Source organism: Galeopterus variegatus, unplaced genomic scaffold (assembly GCF_000696425.1).
Source record: "Galeopterus variegatus unplaced genomic scaffold, G_variegatus-3.0.2 Scaffold224, whole genome shotgun sequence".
Lineage (NCBI taxonomy): Eukaryota > Metazoa > Chordata > Mammalia > Dermoptera > Cynocephalidae > Galeopterus > Galeopterus variegatus.
In genome coordinates, this window is record NW_007726335.1 from 698147 (window position 1) to 719298 (window position 21152).

At 42.6% G+C, this 21152-nt stretch overlaps 1 protein-coding gene and 1 pseudogene across 3 annotated transcripts in view; one reads left to right on the forward strand and one right to left on the reverse strand.

Moving 5' to 3' along the window:
- SLC4A8 (solute carrier family 4, sodium bicarbonate cotransporter, member 8) overlaps positions 1 to 9581 on the reverse strand; it is a 75141-nt gene extending 65560 nt beyond the window's left edge. For 2 of the 3 annotated variants that reach the window (XM_008566144.1, XM_008566143.1), the window contains exon 1: positions 9379 to 9477. In XM_008566144.1, coding sequence (XP_008564366.1) covers positions 9379 to 9423 — 45 coding nt within the window. In that variant the 5' untranslated portion in view covers positions 9424 to 9477. Of the gene's footprint in view, positions 1 to 9378 lie in introns of all 3 variants that reach the window. The other variant, XM_008566140.1, reaches the window with a different exon arrangement.
- Positions 9582 to 19139: 9558 nt separating this feature from the next.
- Positions 19140 to 20124, forward strand: LOC103585242 (annotated as a pseudogene).
- Positions 20125 to 21152: the final 1028 nt, after the last annotated feature.

A 21152-nucleotide genomic window follows, 5' to 3' on the forward strand; every position in this document is an offset into this window, starting at 1 on the left:
GTTATGTCATTTTAAAAAAGGAGTCCTTAATCTTTAGTGATACACACTGAAGTTTTACTGATGAAATAATATGACATCTGGGTTATAGAGAATGGATGGAGACATATATGAAACAAGATGGTATGTTCATTGCTGAAGCCAAGTCATGGGTACACAATGACTCATTATGCAAATCTCTCTACTTTGGTATATGCTTAAAACGTTCCATAAATCTCAACATATACAAAGTTTGTTTGAAATCATTACAAACGAAAAAGAAGTATCAGGTCTCTTTGTGCCTGCTGTAGATTCCTCAATAGCTGGCTGTTATTTCCTCTGATACCATCATTTTTTATGGCAAAGAGATTTCTCAACATGGAGTCCATGGATTTCTAGGGTTTCTATGAATGGGCTTCAGAGGATCTGAATATGTGTGAATGTGCCCTTTTCTTGGGAGAAGGTCCATAACTTTCATCAGAGAGTCCTGTGACAGAAAAGATTAGAATCATGAGAACAACATTATATAAGCTTAGGAGAAAAAGGAAAGGAGGGATGAAAAGAGAGAGAGAAAGAAGGGTGAACTAGAGAAAAAGCCCTGTTTCTAAGTATCATCTTTTCTGTATTTCCTCCTTGTTCATTGACAATGATCCATTACGTAAATGTGAATTGACTTGGAGTGCCTACCTCAAGGACTAGATAAGATGAGAAGAACTAAGGGGGTTAAATAAAAACATTGAAATTGCAAGGTAAGTCTTGAGAGAGAAAGCATTGTTATGAGACTTGAAAAATAAATGAATACAGCTGAGTAGCAGAGTAAATTCTCATTTAGTGTTAATGGACAAATTAAAAAGCAGGGGCAAGGCCTAGCCTTACAGAATGGCCCCAGCTCTAGGTGGCAGCCACAGAGGCTGCAGGGGAGGGAGGGTAGGAAGCAGAGCCCACCTGCACAACCCCCCTGCTGTTCCATTCTGAACCTGAAGAATAGAGAACCTGCCCAACCCCACCTCCTTCCCTGCAGTAAGTCTCAGACTTTTTACCTCAAAGACCCATTTCATCCTTCCCTGTAAAGATCCAGTGTTTTCAGAGATTGTATATAACACAACCCCTCTCAACCCCATCCCCATCCCTGTCCAGAACAAAAAAAAGAGTCAAGTTCAGACTTTTTTCTGAGTTCTGATATATTTAACCACTTAAAGATCAACAAATATAGAGATGACTTCCAGAGTTTCTAATCAGCAAACTGAGTTGATACAATTAGTATTAGGAACAAATATTTATTTGTTTATTTATTTTTGGCAGTTGGCCTGTACAGGGATCCAAACCCTTGACCTTGGTGTCAAGGGTTATAACACCATGCTCTAACCAACTGGGCTAACTGGCCAGTCCCTACTGAGCACTTATCATATGCCTAGCATTGTGCTTTACATATATTATCTCACTTAATCCTCAAAAGAGTCCAAAATCAAGGCTAAGTAAGATCTCACAAGAGCTAAGTGGGATAGGGAGAACTCTAACTCAAGTCTGTCTGTGTTCCTTATTAACATTATGTGCTAATTTCGCCAAAAGCAAAGAACCTGGTCATTTTAGAGACCTCAGACCACCTAATCATGGATTAATGGCCACAGTGAGAATAGCTCAAGATCCACACTATTACCTCCTTAAAACCTTTGTGCTCCACAACCTTGTACTCCAAACTGCCCTTTACTGACCAGTCTCCCAATAGTTCTCCATCTCCTTATTCATTCCCATCTTCCTCTTCATCCAGCAGAGCCTCTGAATACTGGCCCCTATAGACCTCACCACTGAACCTGACCCACAGATCCCCAACTCTCTCATGCCCTCAATTACTTCCTCACTGAATACGGATAACTGATAACAAGAAAAAGAGTTCCACAAGGACTTGTGCAGCTGTTCCAGACCTCCTCTCCTCAGTGGCTAAGAGCTCCTGAATACCCAGCTTCCCATTCTGACTCTTCAGCAGCCTGCTAGGCGCCTCAAATTCCAAAACAGCTCTGGTTTCTCAGTCATTCTTTTATCGAACCCCACTTGGAGTCACTCCTGTTCGGTAAAGATTACTAGTTAGTACATTGTGATAGGGAGAAAGGCCCCCTAAAGAGAAGAACATACTAATCCCTAAAATTTGTGAATATGTTACCTTACATGGCAAAGGGAAATTAAGGTTGCAGATGGAAGTAAAATTGCTAACCAGCTGACCTTACAATAAAGAGATTATCCTGGACTATGTAAACTACAATGTAATGTCAATGTAATCACAAGGATCCTTAAAAGTGGAAGAGGGAGGCAGAAGAGTAGAGTCAGAGAAAGAGATGTGATGACAAATGTAGGGTCTGAGAGATGCTATGTTTCTGTCTTTGAAGATGAAGGAAGGGATGGAGGAAGGGACTATAAGCCAAAGAATGCAGTCAATCTCTAGAAGACGGAAATGGCAAGGAACAAATTTTCTTCTAGAACTTCCAGAAAGAAACACAGCCCCACCAACACTTTTTTTTAAAAACAAAGATGACTGGTAAGGGGATCTTAACCCTTGGCTTGGTGTTGTCAGCACCACGCTCAGCCAGTGAGTGAACCTGCCATCCCTATATAGGATCCGAACCCATAGCCTTGGTGTTATCAGCACCGCACTCTCCCGAGTGAGCCACGGGCCGGCTCGCCCCACCAACACTTTGATTTTAGTTCAGTGAGACCTGAGTTGGACTTCTGAACCACAGAACTGTAAGATGATAAATTTGTGTTGTTTAAGCCACTAAATGTGTGATAATTTGTTATGGCAGCAACAAAAACTAATACATACATAATGACTCCCTAACAACCAAGACCAGAGTAAGCTTGTTACTACATTATGGGAAACAACCAACCTCTCCATTATTTAAGATTTGTTGCTGTTACCTAGCAGCAGATTTTGAATAAACTGAGTTGCTTTTCTCTGTCCTGATTACTACTATGAGGCTTTTCTACCCTGCCAAGGCAAACCATGAACTAAGACAATTATCTACCTATTTTTTTAATGTATGTTTGGTTTCTATTTTTTCCTAGTCAAAACAGAGATTTTCTGCTGACAGAAATATACTCAATGGTACAAGATACACAATTATAAATTACATATATATATATATATTTTCACAGTATGAATTGACATAAAAAATAATTTCTTATTTCTGTTTGGCACAAAACTAGCATTATCACAAAGTGTTAGTAGATCTGGAAAACAGCATGTTCTATGTAGTACAGGCTATAGAAAATTATCTTAACATGATGTCACCAATAATGAAACAAAAAGTTGAGAAGAAAATTGTTTGCTTAACCAGCAATTATTGCTTAACCAATAATAAAAACAATAATGTAATTAATCCTAATAGCAGAACATCTCAAGTAACATTCTATTCTCACTATAAAAATAAAGTCTTATTTATACTGTACAAAAAGAGGCTACCAAAGAGTGTGTTGACAAGCAGTATTCTACATGTGTCTCAGGTAGTTAACTAATACAAATATTAGGATAGTAGTCTTAATTCATGATGTTTGTGGTATTTTGCACTTTAAAAAAAAATTTTACTGTAACGTTTAGACAGAAAATTATTTTCTCAACATAGAAATGAAGGAAAACATCACAAATTAAATTAAAATCAATTGATAAAGAACAAATTTAACACACAAAGATTACCATCCTTAATGCAAAAAGAACTCTTAAAAATGAACTAGAAAGGGGCCGGCCCGGTGGCGCACTGGATAGTGCGCCGCTTGGGAAGCGCGGCGGCGCTCCCGTCCGAGGGTTCGGATCCCAGGCTACCAAAGAGTGTGTTGACAAGCAGTATTCTACATGTGTCTCAGGTAGTTAACTAATACAAATATTAGGATAGTAGTCTTAATTCATGATGTTTGTGGTATTTTGCACTTTAAAAAAAAATTTTACTGTAACGTTTAGACAGAAAATTATTTTCTCAACATAGAAATGAAGGAAAACATCACAAATTAAATTAAAATCAATTGATAAAGAACAAATTTAACACACAAAGATTACCATCCTTAATGTAAAAAGAACTCTTAAAAATGAACTAGAAAGGGGCCGGCCCGGTGGCGCACTGGATAGTGCGCCGCTTGGGAAGCGCGGCGGCGCTCCTGCCCAAGGGTTCGGATCCCACATACAGACCAGTTCCCACTCACTGGCTGAGCGAGGCGCGGGAGCAACACCGAGGGTTGCGATCCCATTGCCGGTCCCCGGTCCGGTACGGGGGCAACACTGAGGGTTGCGATCCATTGCGGGGCACGGAAAAAGACAAAAGACAAAAAAAAAAAAAAAAATGAACTAGAAAAATCTAAGGAGAAATTTGGTGAAGGACATGAGCAGACAAGTCACACGCTCCAAAGAAACACATTTGGCTAATAAGTACATCCTAAGATGTTGCGTGTGGGGGTGGGGCTGTCCCAGGGCCTGTCTCAGGACCCAAGGCAGCTTGCTCCCTTGCCTGTCTGGTTGCATGTGGGGATGGGGCTGAGGCCCACAGCCCCCATCTCAGGACCCTCGGCCTACATATTTTGAAGGAAGTAAATTTGCAGCCTGAATTGTTCCCCAATTCTCTGTTCAAATCTCTGTTTGGCAAGTCGGCCCATATCTCTCCTACTGAAGCTCCCCAGGAGAATTGGTAAAGCCAGGTAAAGAGAATGCCCACAGTTTCCCCAATTCTCACATATGGAAAGGACACCTAGTATGTGTTGAGAGGGGGTGAAGGAGTATGGACTGTACACTGCAATGTGGTAAGAGAAGAAACTGTCATCTATGGTTGATACTTTTGTTCAATAACACTGAGCAAATATTTACTGACTGCTTACCATAAACTAACCATGGCCCTCAGAACAGTTGACCAGTGCTCTACAGAGCCATTCATTCATTCACTTAGCAAATATTTACTGAGCTCCAACATGGGCCAGTCACTAGGCACTAGAATTCAGGTCCCCTTCAGGAACTCGTCTTGGAGTTTTTTCAGGCCCACCAAAAGACATGGGATGTGATTCTCTTCCCATCAGCCATGCTTCTAAATTATCACTCATTTACCATCATTTATTATTTTGATGATATCTGCAAAATTTTCCATCCTGAGCAGGCCTGATCCACATAAAAGCTTTGGTAACTACATAAATTCACTTGCTTCCACCTCCGCCACTTCCACCCTTCCTGAACTTCCTGAACTTTTGGTTCCCAGCATCACTTGGCTCAAATGCTGAGGGTTCCAACTTCTCCAGCTTTCTCCTCCAGCACTTACTTCTGCTTGGTTCTGAAAGTCCTGATCAGGAGAATTGTGAAGCTACATAATGTCCCCAGTTCTAGTCCAAAGTAGGGGCTTTCCCTAAGGCTTTCAGATCTTCTTCCTCTATGACTACCCCCTTTAAGAGCTCAACTCAAAATTTCAATAACCACTTCGAGAGCTCATCAAAATGAGTAATATAGGCCTTCATTAACTCATCCTAAATTACACCAACGGCTTCCTAGATGTCCTCCCTCAGTCCAGTCTCTTCCCAAACACTAAGTGTTCACTCAGAGCCAGGCACTGGTCTAGGTGTCAAAGACACAAGCTGCAATAATGCACAGTGATTAAGGGCACATCCTTTGGAGAGAGGCAGCCCTAGATTTGGAAGAGCTACAGGCAGCTTTGCCAGTTACTAAAAGTTACTTAACCTCTCTCTGTCTCAGTTCCCTCATTTGGAAAATGGGCATAATTCTCAGGGTTATAGAGAGAATTAAATAGGATAATGCATGGAAAACACTTAGCACAATGCCTGGCACATGACAAGCACTCAAAGTTAACAGCAACAACAAAGAAAGCTATCAGGTTAGCTGCAGAGATGAATATGTCTGTTCCACAAGTAGGGGGTGGGAGAAGTGACAGTCCTTGGCAGGTGTTGTGAACAGAGGAGACTGAGTGATGAATTCTGTTACAGTGATATAGAGCCAGACCTTGAAGGTTAATATGGAATTTTCTGGATGTAGAGGAGGAAAAGGATCTTCCAGCTTGAAAACCTGAGCAAAGACACAGCAGCATAAAAGGGACAGCTTTTGTATAATCAAGTAATGGCCTCTGTTGCTCTGTGCTAATGCTGAATAGGCCATGAATTCCTTAGGAAGAGGCTCCTTAGCTTTGGATATGAGAGAGTCATTCATTTACTCATGCAACTGAGCACCAATTTTATACCAGGCATTGTGCTAGATCACAAGATTTTCTGCCTGATCTCTGCCCTCATGAAGCTTCTAATTGAGAAGATAATAAAGACATCAAAACAAGAATACTTCAGATAACTTATACGAGCTATTAAGAAATAAAACAGGATCACATGAAAGAATGACTAGTGGTGAAGGTCAGGGAAAGCCACTTTGAGGAGGTGACATTTGAGTTGAGTTATGAGAAGCCCTGGGTAGAAGAATGCCCCAGGCAGAGGGAATGACAAAGACAAAGCTCCTAATGTATGAAGGAGCTTGCCATATTAAAGAAACAGAAAGTCAGAGAAGCAGTACATGGTGAGAGAGTGGAGGAGAGGCAGTCCCAGGAGGGTAGACAAGACCCTGATCATGTTAAAGCTTGGTAGGCCATGTCAGAGTCTGCATTTTATTCTAAAATGCACTAGGAAGCCACTGAAGAGTTTCAAGATAGGGTATGACCTGCTTCATTCTGTGATTTTAAAAGCTCCCTCTGTCTGCCACGTGGAGAGTAGACTATAGAAGGGCAAGAAAGCAAGCAGAGGGAACTGTTGGAAAGCTAGGACAGTAGCCCACACCAATGAAAGGAGCATAGGCATAATATTCAGAAGTTTACATCAGGTTACACAATCTACTCCCTCGGCAGGTCTATCTTCCCTGCACACAGCCTAGTTGGCACATATGAGGCTTAACTGGTAATCGTCAATTGGTCGACTGTGTTTCCTACAAGTCATCCCCATTTTCTTTCCTCCTCCTATCCTCATTCTCTTTTCCTCCCTATATCTCAAGTTCCCATTTTCCCATTACCTGACTCCAGCTTTCATGAGGTCCTGTTTCCATTCTATTCCCTTTCCTCTTCTCACCCCGCCACCCATGAAAGTTTCATGAAGTAGATGTAAAGGAGATGACTATTTTCTATCCTATCGCAGAAGTACTCAGAATTGTCTATTTCACAGAACACTAACAGAAACCTAAGAGTTATTATGTCCTCAATAATACAATCTGCACACATTCTGCATATTAGGACAATGTCTCCTCACATTCGTTCCAGCCTGTTCTCCCCAGTGCAGCCAGAGAAATCTTTCAACAGGAAAATGTGATCATGATCTCATTCACTCTCTCTTGCACCCTCTCCTCTCCTGCCCACCCCCGCTTTCCCTCCCTACTTAAATCCCTCCAGTGGATTCTCCCTTGTTCCTCAGATAAATATCAACTTCCTCAGCATGGGTTACAATGGCCCTTTATGTTATGACCCCAAAATACACCTCATACCATTCCTCTTTGCCCCCTATGGCTTTACCACACTGGCCCTCTTTCAGGTCTTCTAACCAGATGTGCCCTCTTCTGCCACAGGACTTTTGTATAAGCTGTTCTCTTTGCCTCCAAGGCCCTTTGATCCCCCTTTTCTCTCAGTTGACGTTTATTCACTCTTTAGATCTTTGTCCAAATTTTCTTCCTTAACAAAATCTTCTCTGATCTGAGACCAAGGCTTGAACCACTATTACACACACTCATAGCACTGCCTATCCTTCTATCAAAGCACTTATCACAGTTTGTAATAATCATATTCATTTGTGTGATTATTTGATTTAAAATTGCTATTTCTTTTTTTTTTTTTTAAAGATGACCAGTAAGGGGATCTTAACTCTTGACTTGGTGTTGTCAGCACCATACTCTCTCAAGTGAGCTAACTGGCCATCCCTATATAGGGATCTGAACCCTCGGCCTTGATGTTATCAGCACCACACTCTCCCGAGTGAGCCGTGGGCTGGCCCTCAAAGCACTTATCACAGTTTGTAATAATATTTATTTGTGTGATTATTAATTTAAAATAGTTCTCACCCACCACACTAAGCTCCAGGAGGGGCAAGAACATTGACCATTTTTGTTCACCATTGTATCCCAAATATGGATTGAATACACTTAGTAGGAATTAAGAGGCTTAGATATAGAAAAAAAATTCCAAAATCTTAGATATTGTTCCTTTTTTGACTGAGCAAGCAAGGAAGGAATTATGGATCTTCTAGCAGCAAACTATCACCAGGAAGATGAGGAGAGTCGGCGCCTTACACCCACTTTGCCAAAACTTGGAACGTTTCCCCTGCCTTCTTCAGGAAACCGTCTCTGACGTCAACATGACATTTGTTTCCAAGACCTACCATACTTTCTGATAGACAGTCCATCAACCTCTTCACAGCCCTCCACTTCAGACTTGACCCCCACCCCCATAAAGCCCTCTTTCCGGGGCAGTACCCACACCACCTGACTGCACAAGAAAGGGGGAGTGAGAGAATTCAATGAGCTATCACTCACTCGCTGATTGTCACACACACAAAAAAACATTATTTCGCAAAGCCCTTTCACAAATAGCACCTCCTCTGATCCTCAAAACAACCCTGTGAGGTAACAACGCAGATATTACCATTCCCATTTTAATAGATGGGGAAACGGAAGTTCCAAGAGGCAAGTGACTTACTCAAGGTCACAAAGCCTGTGTGAGGCAGACGTAGGATTTGAATCAACAGACTCTAATACCTAGTCCTTTTATTTACATTACCCACCCCAACAGTTCCATTATCAGTTACCTGAACCTGATTTTCTCATTCTCTTAGACGAGCACTGCTCCTGAACCCTAAACACTTCCCCAGCCCCTTTGTGCTTCCCTACCCAGAACTTGTCAGATGTCTGTGCAGTGGAGCGGAGGGAGTCACAAAGCTGGCCACACTAAAGGGAACTGGTCCCAGCCGCCACAGTCTTTCTAGCTCTTCCTCTGAGCCATTGAGGAATCAAAAATAAACACACAAAGAGAAGACCTGCCCCACCAAAGCAAGATCCCTGTCTACCCTTTCGCCCACGCTCCGGCAGGACAACGCGAGGCCAGAAGCCGGCCTCTCCCAACGGGGAAGACCCGAGGAGAACAGAGGTCACCGCCCGCCGGCCTTCAGGGCTCCTCGGCGGCAGCGCAAGGGATGCGGCAGTGACGGGCCGGCTCCCAGGCTCGGCCCAAGGTCACCCTCTCACAGCCCCGGCCAGATCCCCGACCGCCTGGAGCGCCCCCTGGCGTCCCGGGCTGGCCTCCCCTCGCCCTCAGGGAGTGGCCTGGGAGGCCCGGGCTTGGGGGCAGAAGGAAGGAGGGTGGGCAGAGGATGAGAAGGCTGAGCCCCGGGGAGGAGCGGGGGGCGGGGCCCTACCTGATAGCGGAGGACGCCGTCTGCCTCGTTACTCCCGGCCGGCATGGCGGAGCCAAACAAGGTCTCCCCGTGGGCTCCAGGCCGAGCATCAGCAGCCCGCGCACCCTCGTCGAGTCTGAGCGGATCACACGAGCGGCGACCCCTATCCTGGAGCCAACGGTCAACCATCAACCTCCGCCGCCTCCCCAGCCACCGGCCCGCGAGGCGTCGGCCGCAGCCAATCAGCGAGCGGCCTGGGCAGCCAATCAGGACGCGGAGCACGGAAGGACGGGGTCCGGCGGTACCCGGGGCTACCGGGAGGAGGAGGGAGCCCGCGGACCCAGCCGCTGCAGGGCGCGGTTGCCGTGGAAACCGTCTCCCTCCCTTCAGGGGCCTCTGGGCTGCAAGGTCCTTCCAACTGCTTGTTAGAAATTGAAAATCTCGTGCTTCTATCTGAGGCCGTCCCTGACCCTAGAAAACTGGGAAACTATCGGTTTTGCCTATTCTGATTTTATTCCTTGGAAGATGATTTTTAAATTTGGGGGAAATGTCCCTTGGGATTGCAAGAGGAAGTAATTGAGAATGAGAGGACAAGGCTTTCTAAAATTAATTGTTAATCCCTGAGCTAGTGGCCAGGTTAAAGAGCATTAAAGAGAAGGAGGAAGGCAGTGCTCAGGCCCCCTTCACAGACTCACTAGACTTACTAGACTCAGTTACGTCTTCTCCCTGAGTCTCAGGTCGGCAGCAAAAAGCCCAGACACGGTTGAGCTAAGGATTGTTGAAGTAATTCCACAAAAATGCTTCCAACTTTTCCAGGAAATTATCTAAGGCAAATTATTATTTAACAACTGAACTACTGATCTAAGGCAAGATTAGAAAACCATGAGTAATGCATTCTATTTGATTTGGGTTTAAAAGAGAGGCTGGCTAAAACCCAATCAACCCTCCATCCTCAAGAGGAGGAAAGGGGCCTTTTGTCTTATATGCACTGTCCCATTGCTGTAGGTGAGTCCACATTATTAGAGGGAAAAGACTCATTGCAAACAATTCTCAGCATCCAAAGAAGCTACACTTAGTGAACTTAGTCTACTACATGTTAAAGTTTCAACCCCTGTATACTATCTCTTGCATGGCCCTGAAATTGGAAACAATGTTGAGCTTTAGTGTCCCTGAAACAGAACCGTTTTTCTGATCTCCTGTATCTTCCTGTCCAGTTTCTGAGTCTTAGTGTTCATTGCCACACTCTCTGTCCATTTCTTCACTAATCCTGGAATTCACATCCTACCGTCACCCCCATTTTTCCCCATCAAAATTATAACCAGGCTGGCTGGTTAGCTCAATTGGTTAGAACATGATGCTGATAACATCAGGGCATAGGGTTCAGTCCCTGTACCAGCCAGCCGCAAAAAAAAAAAAAAAGAAAAGTACAAATGCCTATGTAACTTCCAACCAGGTTAAAAAAATAATTTAGTTTTAGCCAAACAGTCTAGTTTTATTATGTCTGTTTGAGTTGTTCATTGCCACACTCTCTGTCCATTTCTTCACTAATCCTGGAATTCACATCCTACCGTCACCCCCATTTTTCCCCATCAAAATTATAACCAGGCTGGCTGGTTAGCTCAATTGGTTAGAACATGATGCTGATAACATCAGGGCATAGGGTTCAGTCCCTGTACCAGCCAGCCGCAAAAAAAAAAATTAACCATCCTTCAAAAGCAATCTCAAAGAGGCCACCTTTTTCTTTCTTTTTTCTTTCTTTTTTTAATAAAGACCACTTCTTCCAAGAAGCCTTTCTTTATTCCACTCTCCCTGACATCCCTACCTGATGTCATTTCCCCCTCCTCCGAATCTTCATAGCACTTCATACCTTCCTTATAGCAGTTACCATGCTGTGATTATTTAAGTATTTTGTATGTTGATTTTAGTTTACTACAACATCATAAGTTCGTTAAAAGCAATGATTATTTTTCTTATATCTTTCTATATATTCCACAGAGCCTCAAGGAATGCCGGGCATATAGAAAGCAGTTAGTAAATATACCTACTTTTAATTCAATCTCATCAGAAATGTATTGAACATCTACTATGTTCATGCTGTAATTGCACTGAAGATGCCGAGAAATCTGAAACATAATACACCTCTCCAGGAGCTAAATAGTCTAAACAGGGAAACAAGATATATGTTAATGTAATGACAAGCTCGTAGAACATAGAATAAGAGCCATATGAGTAATATGGATGACAAAGATTATAAAAATTCACAAGAGAAAATTATCTTTATGACTAGGGGCACTTCAGGAAAGTAACACAGAGGACATGAGTTTGAATTAAGACTGAATATATAGGTTATATTTAATTGAGCCAAGATAAGGAGAACAAGCATCTCAAGTCTTGGACAAAGATTTAAGAGCAGTAATGAACATAGCCCATTCAGGGTAGCCATGATTTGGGCCAAAGAAGAAAGCTGTTGAGAAGAGCAGTAGGAAGTAAAAGTTGTGATAAAGAAAGGCTGTGGTCAAATTGTGGTGAGCTGGCTAATTAGTTCAGACTTTATTTTTCTTATGTCATAGAAAGTAGGACATTGCTGAAGGTTTTAGGGAACTCTTCCTAAAAATGCACCCGGACCTGAGTTTAGTGGTATAAATTCATCGTGTCATTTTATAGTCATAAAATCTCTATTATTTCTCCATTTTACTGGTAAGAAAACTGAGGCTCAAAGAAGTTAAGCAACTCCTTCAAGGTCAGGCAGTCATTAAGTGGAGATTCAACCATTCATTTATTAATTCAAAACACATTTACTGAGAACCTATGTATCCAGCCATGTTGGGTTTTGGGAAAATAGCAATAAGACAAATAGAGTCCTTGCCCTCTTGACCCTTAAAATTTAGTAGGGAGACAGTAAACAAGATACTACAAGTTGTAATAGCTACTATGAAGTAAACGACAGAGTAATGTGATAGAGAGTAACTGGCATGGAGGATTAGGAGAGCTACTTTATAGAAAGTGGTCAGGGAGAGCTTCTCTGAGGAGGTGTGGAAAGCTTCACCTGATGAGATGAGTCAAGGGCAAGACTGTCTGATTCTAGAGTTCTAGGTCACTATGCTACATGATCACCAAAAGAATCTGCTCTGCCCAGGTCAACCAAATTATAGTGCTTTGGGAGATCTGGGATGAGTCAGTAATCAAGTCCACCTGTCTTGGAAAACATTATCATAAGACCATTTTACTTAGAAGCAGCCATATGATGCCAGAAAGCCAGAAAATAACCTAGAATACTTCTTATTACCCTTACCCTAAACCCCTGTGTGTACAATTGTTACCTAGTATTATTTATTAGGTAAATTTATGTGTCAATATACAACCAACAGAAAACCTGATGAAGTAATTAGGCAGGGCTGTCTTTTTCTCTTTTGACCCTTCCCCTTCTTGTGAAATGTTAAGCTCTGCTGGCCCTCTTCGGAACATATTTTTCAGGGCTTCCTGATCTATGTGTCTTCTGGGTTGCAGTCATCATATTGGCTAAACAAATCCTTGCTATATGTATTCGGTCTGTTTCTTTTTTAGGTCAACATACACAATTAAACTGAGACCATCTCTGAAATCTGCCATGAGGACAGGATGGATTAGAGGGGGAAACCTGAGGCAGAAGGAGTCAGTTACACCGACTCTGGCAATGTGGTAATTCAAGAGGGGCCAAGGATGGTGGCCGAAGGGAAGATGTGCTCACATTCCCCACTCCCCAAGAAGACAGATCCCAGCCCTGGTAGAAGTGAAGTGTGCAGGGTAGGGAGAGGAATGAGGAGAGAGAAGTGATTCCTAGGATCTCTGGTGGATCTGATTTTCCTCTAGTTCAAATGTGGAAAAATTTTTTGTACCCTGCAACATTATTGAAATTATTAAGCAGCTCTAGGAGTTTTTTGATAGAGTCTAAATTTTTCTATATATAATATCATGTCATCTGCAAAAAGGGACAGTCTGACTTTATCTTTTCCAATCTGGATGCCCTTTATTTCTTTGTCTTGCCTGACTGCTCTGGCTAGTACCTCCAGTACTATGTTAAATATAAGTGGTGAGAGTGGGCATCCTTGTCTCATTCCTGTTCTTAAAGGAAAAGCCTTCAGTTTTTCCCCATTCAGAATGATACTGGCAGTGGGCTTGTCATATGCTAGGTCTGGGCAAAGACTTTATGAACATGAGCCCAAAAGCACAAGCAACAAAAGAAAACATAAACAAATGGGACTATATCAAACTGAAAAGCCTCTGCACAGCAAAGGAAACAATCAGCAGAGTGAAATGCAACCTACAGAGCGGGAGAAAATTTTTACTAACTATGCATCTGACAAGAGACTAATATCTATAATATACAAGGAACTCAAGCAATTACACAGTAAAAAACAAATAACCCAATTAAAAAGTGGGCAAAGGAGCTGAATAGACATTTTTTAAAGGAAGACATACAAATGGCCAACAGGTACATGAAAGAATGCTCAACATCACTAGTCATCAGGGAAATGCAAATTAAAACCACACTGAGATACCACCTCACCCCAGTTAGACTGGCTATAATCAAAAAGACGGAGAATAACAAATGATGGCGAGGATGTGGAAAGAAGGGAATGCTCCTACACTGTTGATGGGACTGTAAATTAGTACAATCACTATGGAAAACACTATGGAGGTTTCTCAAACAACTACAGATAGATCTGTATGATCCAGCAATCCCCCTTCTGGGTATATACCCAAAGGAATTGAAATCATCATGTCAAAGAGATACCTGCACTCCGATGTTCATCACAGCTCTGTTTACAGTAGCCAAGATATGGAACCAACCTAAATGTCCATTGACAGACTATTGGATAAGGAAAATGTAGTATATACACACTATGGAATACTATTCTGCCATAAAAAAGAATGAAATTCTCCCATTTGCAACAACACGGATGAGCTTGGAGAAGCTTATGTTGAGTGAAATAAGCAAAGCATAGACGGATAAATACCACATGTACTCACTCATAAGTGGGAGCTAAGTGAGAAAGAAGGAAGGAAAGAAAGACCACAGTGGTGTGTTGGACTTGTAGACAGAGAGAGAATACCCAGGGATACAAAGTGGAGTGGGGAAAGGAGGATGGGGAGGGAGGTCAGGGATAACCTCCTGGGATAACTGCTTGAGTGTGGGACACAGGGTATCATCGCAATTTGTGGTAATGGGCATGCTGCCAGTATGGATCTGGCCATCACATCTTGGGCACGAGTGGTGACAATCAGCTTTGTATTCCATGAATATTCACCATCAATAAAAAATTTAAAAATTAATAAAAATAAATTTAAAAAATAGAAATAAATGTGGAAAAAGTCAGAGCCTTTGGCTCTTGACTCCAAGGTTAAGAGCTCCATCTTCTGGCCTATCATGCAAATTACAAAATGAAGTAGGCCACAGAGGCAGCTTCTGAGGCTGCCTGAGGCTGCTGCTATCTGGGGCACTGCAGAAGACAGGCTCTCCCGTCCCAGGTCTGATTTGGTCTCTCCTTCCCAAAGGTAGCTGGTTAGCTTGGCTCCACATGCCAAGTCCCTAGCCTCTACTGCTCCCTACCCTGGTTGGAAAAGTGCAAATATGTGACTCTCAGCCTAGCCAGCAAACAGGCCTTGGAGGAGCTGAAAGGAGAATATTCAGCCAAGGACACCAGCTCACACTGATTATTTTTCTAAACACAAAACAGAAAAAAACAGATAGCAGAACATAACACCAAGCCTTCTGTGGCCTGCATTTGGTCTAGAAGGAGGCATGAAGTAGGCAGGAAAATGCCAAAATACTTGTGTAGAGACAGAGACCATACAAAAACACACCACACACACATCAAATCAATAGGGAAGCAGGGAGGCATGCTACGTGGATGACCTCACTTAATCCTTGCAACAACTCTATGACGTAGATTCTATCATACCATTTTATAGATGGAAAAACTGAGGCTTACAGTGTAACTTGCCTCAGGTCACAGCCAGCGCAGTTAAAGATGGAGGCGCGAGGCTCTGAGCTCAGGTGTAACTAATTCCAGAGTGCATGAGCTTAACCACCCTACCCACTCCCCCCGGGGCTGCCCTCTTTCTCTAACTTATATAGTCTCCACCCTCTCTTCATGGCTTCCAAATGTAGCCATCCTTCCAGATTTTGTCTCTAGACCCTTCTCTCTGTTATCTAATACCAGTGGTTCTTAAACTTTGGGGAAAGAGGTGGGTCTTGAACCCCATGATAAAATCTATGGACTCTTTTCAGATAAGTACACAAAGCCCAAAATTTTGCATATAATTGTAAGGATGTGTTCCTAGACTTCCCAAGGAAGCACTAGGTACCTCCCATATATTATCTTTAAATACCGGCTGAAAGGCATTGAAATTCTCTTATTTGGAGACAAAAAGACAAAAATACAAGAAACTCAAAAGCTCTGAGAAAACGTTCTCATTTAATTGCAAGCAATTTTTCCATCGAAAGCATCTTAATTCCTCCATCATTTTACCATGTCTCTTGCTCTCTTTAAACTGTCAAAAGAGCTGCCAAGGCAGAGGTCCTGGTCTTTACTTGCCATTAGGTAGCTCTCAATTCCCAGCTGCATCTTATACCTGATTTTATTTCTCCACTTTCCTCTTAATTACACATCTAAACCCAAGAAAAGGTTGAAGGAAAAGATGTCGGGATCTGAGGAAAGACTTCATTAAGGCTTGTTTGTACTGTTGTCTGGGAATATTTCCTGCAGAGGGTGGGGAGGGGGAGCAGGAGAGAGACATGATTCTTTGTCAAGCTGAAAAGGTTATGCAGGTGCATGATTTGCTTTCAGCCCATGCCAAGTCACAGCATATCTAAAGAGACTACAGAACACAATTTTCTTTGTTCACAGCATGCTGCCATCCTGAAACACTACACATCACAGAGAAGAATACTGAAGTGCCACAGAAACCAAGAGCTCCTGACTGTGAAAATCACGCCCCCTCTGTTCATCATCATCATCATCATCATCCTCCATGGAACTTCATTATACTGCACTCATTCACACCTTGCTCCAGACTGAGTGGGGCTCTGAGACTCAGTACAAGTAAAATGGCAAAAACCTAGCTTCTGCCTTCTTTGGAATCACGATTAAGATATTTGGACAGAGGGCCTGCCCATGGCTCACTCAGGAGAGTGCGGTGCTGATAACACTAAGGCCACGGGTTCGGATCCCATATAGGGATGGCCGGTTCGCTCACTGGTTGAGCGTGGTGCTGACAACACCAAGTCCAGGGTTGAGATCCCCTTGCGGGTCATCTTTAAAAAAAAAAAAAAAAAAAGATATTTGGACAGAGGGGCAGAGGTAGGGAAAAGGACCTCTAGATGGAGAACAAAATAGAAAAACATATAAAAAATTGTTATCATAGGCAAGTCAAGAATAGACCTATGAGGAAAGCAGCTGTGGGACTTCCAGATCCAGATGGGAAGCCATTCAGGAATTTGAGAGAAATAGGTGTTAACCAAGAACCATTTGCCAAGTCCTTGATACCAGATTGGAACACATCTGTATTAAATACATTTATCTTATCCGTTTCTAACCAAACCTCACCCTGCTTTAGAAATCAGGTCTGTTTAAAATAGTTTTACTCCACATCTTATCTGCTTGAGGATAAGACCTCCTGAGCTTGTTATACTAAGTAGGAAAGTCCTTACTTCACTTTTAGCCAGTAGGCCTGGGATATCCTTAAGATGACAACCAATTCAATATCTCACATTTATGTAATTCTATATACTCAACTTTTTAAAATCACCATTATCTCATTTGCCTTCTTTGGGTCTGTAAATGTACACAGTACATTCTATAGCCTAGGAAGCTGAAATATGGCTAGCTAGGGATAGGAACTTGTCCAGGCCAGTTAATAGCAGAGCTGGGTCAAGAATTACTTGTACTTTCCACTTCACTGTGTGACTTCCTAGAAATATAATTCCATTCAGCCACTTCCTGCATAAAATTGAATTCGCTTCAATGGAACAGTGAAAATGTGAATCTCCTTTAAAACTGACGTTAACACACACACACACACACACACACACACACACACACACACACACACAAAGCAAAAAAGCAAAAGTCCAGGCTTTCTCTTCTGTTACCCTTTTCTGTCAGATGAGAGTTTCATATAATTTCCACTTTGGAAAGCTTGTCAGTGATACCCATTCATTAGTTTCCTGAACGAATTCCCATAAAGTTCTGAAAATAACTATTACTGCTTCTTATCTCCAGAAGCATGTTATCTGACATAGATAAAAATTCAACCTAAGCTACTTTTACTTCCATTGATACATCCCCTGAGGCCTTCTATTTTGCAGTTAGTAAAAAAGAAAAGAGACCCATTCAGATATTTGAGCTGGGGTAAAAGGGAATAAACACAGAGTGTGAATTTATTTCATTTATTCATCTTTTTCTATCTCTAATCTTTTGCCGAATTGAAAAGGCCTTCCTCTTTAAAGAAGGCAGAGTTCTCTGGCCCTTTCTGCAAGCCAACATAAAATACAAGAAAGAGTATTTGCTAGATTTACCAAAGACAACCAGGGCTGTGAGATGGTCAGCCATTGAACAGCAGAGAAAAAAAAATCCATTCTTAAAAGACACACAGGGGACTGGCTGGTTAGCTCAATTGGTTAGAGCATGGTGCTGATAACACCAAAGTCCAGGGTTCAGTCCCTGTACTGGCCAGTCACTAATAATAATAATAATAATAATAATAATAATAATAATAATAATAATAAATAAACATATAGGATCAATCTGCTTTGTTTGGGGTAAGCAAAATGGACTAGAGCCATTATAATTAGGTTATAACCTGTTTATCAGGTTGGGTCTCTTTGGAACTTCTTTTCTGTGCTCCCTAAGAATTATTGGAAGAGACTTAAAAGTACTATAGGCCAGTTTTCTATCCAACATGATTCCTCTCCACAGCATCCCAGAGAAGGGGCAATCCAATTTTCTCTGAATATCTCCAGGGACAGAGAACTGAATGAGGCTGGCAGCCCCATTCCAGGTTCAATTTGCCTCCTTGAAACTTCCACTTTTCATTCCAAATGCTCTCCTCTGTAGCTCCAAAGGGAAAGTCTGCTCACTCTTCCACATGACAGCCCTTCAAATACTTAAAGCCAGTTATGATCTCCTCCTTGTTCTTGTCTTCCTGGGACAGGGCATGATCAGGATGGGATTACTGCCTCCCGCAAGCCACTTGCATCCCTATAATTCCAGACTACTAGGAGAACTTCCCACAATGAAACAGAGTTTTAAAAGATTTTCGCCATGATTAGTTTTTGTATGTAACAATGGCATTGTGGTTATGTAGGAGATGGTTCTTAGTCTTAGGAGATACACACTGTAGTGTATTGGGTAGAGTATCATGATGTCTATGACTTACTTTTGAATAATATAGCAATATAGATTTAGAAATAGATAGATATGCCTCGATAGATATATAAAGAGAAATAAAGTAAACATGACAAAATGTTAACAATTGTGGAATCTAGTGTAAGTTGGCCATTGTCCTTGTTTTGCTCATCTTCTCTCTGTTTGAAAATTTTCATAATTAAAACTTGGGAAGTAAAGCACCAGAAAAGGTGGAAGGATGAACATGAAATAGAGACATTTTCAAAAACACAAATAATCAAACCAAAAAAAAGGCCTCCACCAAACAGGCAAATTCCCAGGCCAGTGGGGCACTACTCAGGACATCTTCAGCTCCAAGCTGGCCAAATGTTAAAAGTACAGATTATCCCCAGAATGCAAGAGGCATGCCTAAAGCAAGGAGACTCAAAACGTTTGAAAGATAAAGGACGGGCAAAGATACACCAGGTAAATGCGGTAGAAAGAGAGAGAGAAAAAGATAGAAGGGGGAGGGGAGGAAGAAAGAGAAAGAGATAAAGAAAGAAGGAAGGAAGAAAAAAGAGAAAGAAAGAAAGGGAGAGGGAGGGAGGGAAGTAGGAAGGAATGGAGGAAGGAAGAAAGAGAGAGAGGGAGAAAGTAGAGATAATGATCTTACCTATTCTAATGATCTTGCCTAATATGATTTCAAGGCAAAAATTATTAAATCAGACTAAGTAGGCAATTTATAAGAATAAAAAGACTGTGGATAGACTGTTAGAATGCTCTTCTCTACAGTGGACCAAAATCTCTCCCTTTATAAGAATAAAGATGTACTTTATAATGAAGATCTAACAGATACCTGTGTAGCTAAATAACATAGCAATAAAGACATACCAGTGGGCGCTGGCTGCTTACCCATGGAAAGTACAGGTCCTGACAGCTGGGTCCTGATAGACGTAGATGACATTATCTCACAGCAACTGGTGGAAAGACAGCGTCTGCAAGAACACCAGATGGGCCGGACCCTGATGATGGTATCCCTGGGCTGTGGCTTAGTGGGCTCTGTAGTAGGAGGCTGGTATAAGGTTTCGGATCAGTTCATTCCTGGCACCACCAAGGTGGATACACTAACGAAGATATTGTTGGATCAGGGGGGCTTACCTCCTTGTTTTCTAGGCTGCTTCCTCCCACTAGTAGGGACACTCAATGGACTGTCAGCCCAGGGCAATTGGGCCAAACAACAGCGGGATTATTTTGATGCCCTCATCACTGACTACTATCTCCGGTCTGCCGTGCACTTAGTTAACTTCTTCCTGGTCCCCCTTCGTTACAGATTGGCCATCGTCCAGGTGTTGCTGTTGTCTGGAACTCCTACATGTCCTGGAAGGCACATCTGCTCTAAGCCTGCCTCGCTCCATTGTTTCCACCTTACAGTAATGCAACTTAACCCTGGAATGGTCAGACAACCTCTTCAAAGTGGTCATATCAGTTTCATGGGGTTGGGTTGCTAGCCAGAACTTAATGGGATTAATACCTGAAAGAAAAAACAAAGTACCCACAACCAGAGACAAAGTTTGATATTAACTAGTAAAGATCTCATTTCACCAAAGAACACCTATAACACCTAGAAGGATCAGAAGTCCCCTGGGCTACCAAGCCAGAAAGTGGGGAGGGCCAGGGGCCTCAGCAGTGCCTCCTGACACCCCAAACCAGTCCCAAGGGTGGGGGACAAGGGCCTCCACCACACCCCAACACGTACAACCACCCCAGCAATGACCACAGAGCTGCCACAGGAAGCGCCCCAGGCTCTCCTGAGCTGGGGCAGCGGGGGACCTTGGGCCTCAGCCATGCCCCCGCCACACGCAGTCAGCCCAGCAACAACCACCAAGCCACCACAGGAAGCACCCCAAGCTGGGGTGGTGGGGGATGAGGGCTTTTGCCACATCTCCCTGACATCTGCACCCAGCCCGGCAATGACCAAGCCACTGCTGGAAGTCCCACAGCCTCCCCTGTAGGAATAAGAGGGGTGTGACAGGCCTCAATCCCACCCATCCTCCTTCCTCCTTCTTCTACCATATTTCCTTCCACTTTCCCCTCTCCCCCTCCCTCCCAACTGCTCCGCAACAACATCCTAGAATGTTAAAAAATATTAATAAAATTACATTTTCTTAAAAAAAAATGGGATTAGCATTAAAATAGCACTGAAATGCATTTCACTCTAAAACATAAACTAAATGTGTTTGAAATCACTAAAACCTTTATAACAGTCTCAGTCCCACCACATACCAGATACTCCAAAAATATTTGTTGAACCATTAAACAAACAGAAAAAAACTTACCCATGATTACAGAACTGCCAGCTACCTGAGGGACTTCATGCAGTCACTCTCAAAGTCTCTTTTTTTATTTGGGCGGAGTTTTAGCAGGGTC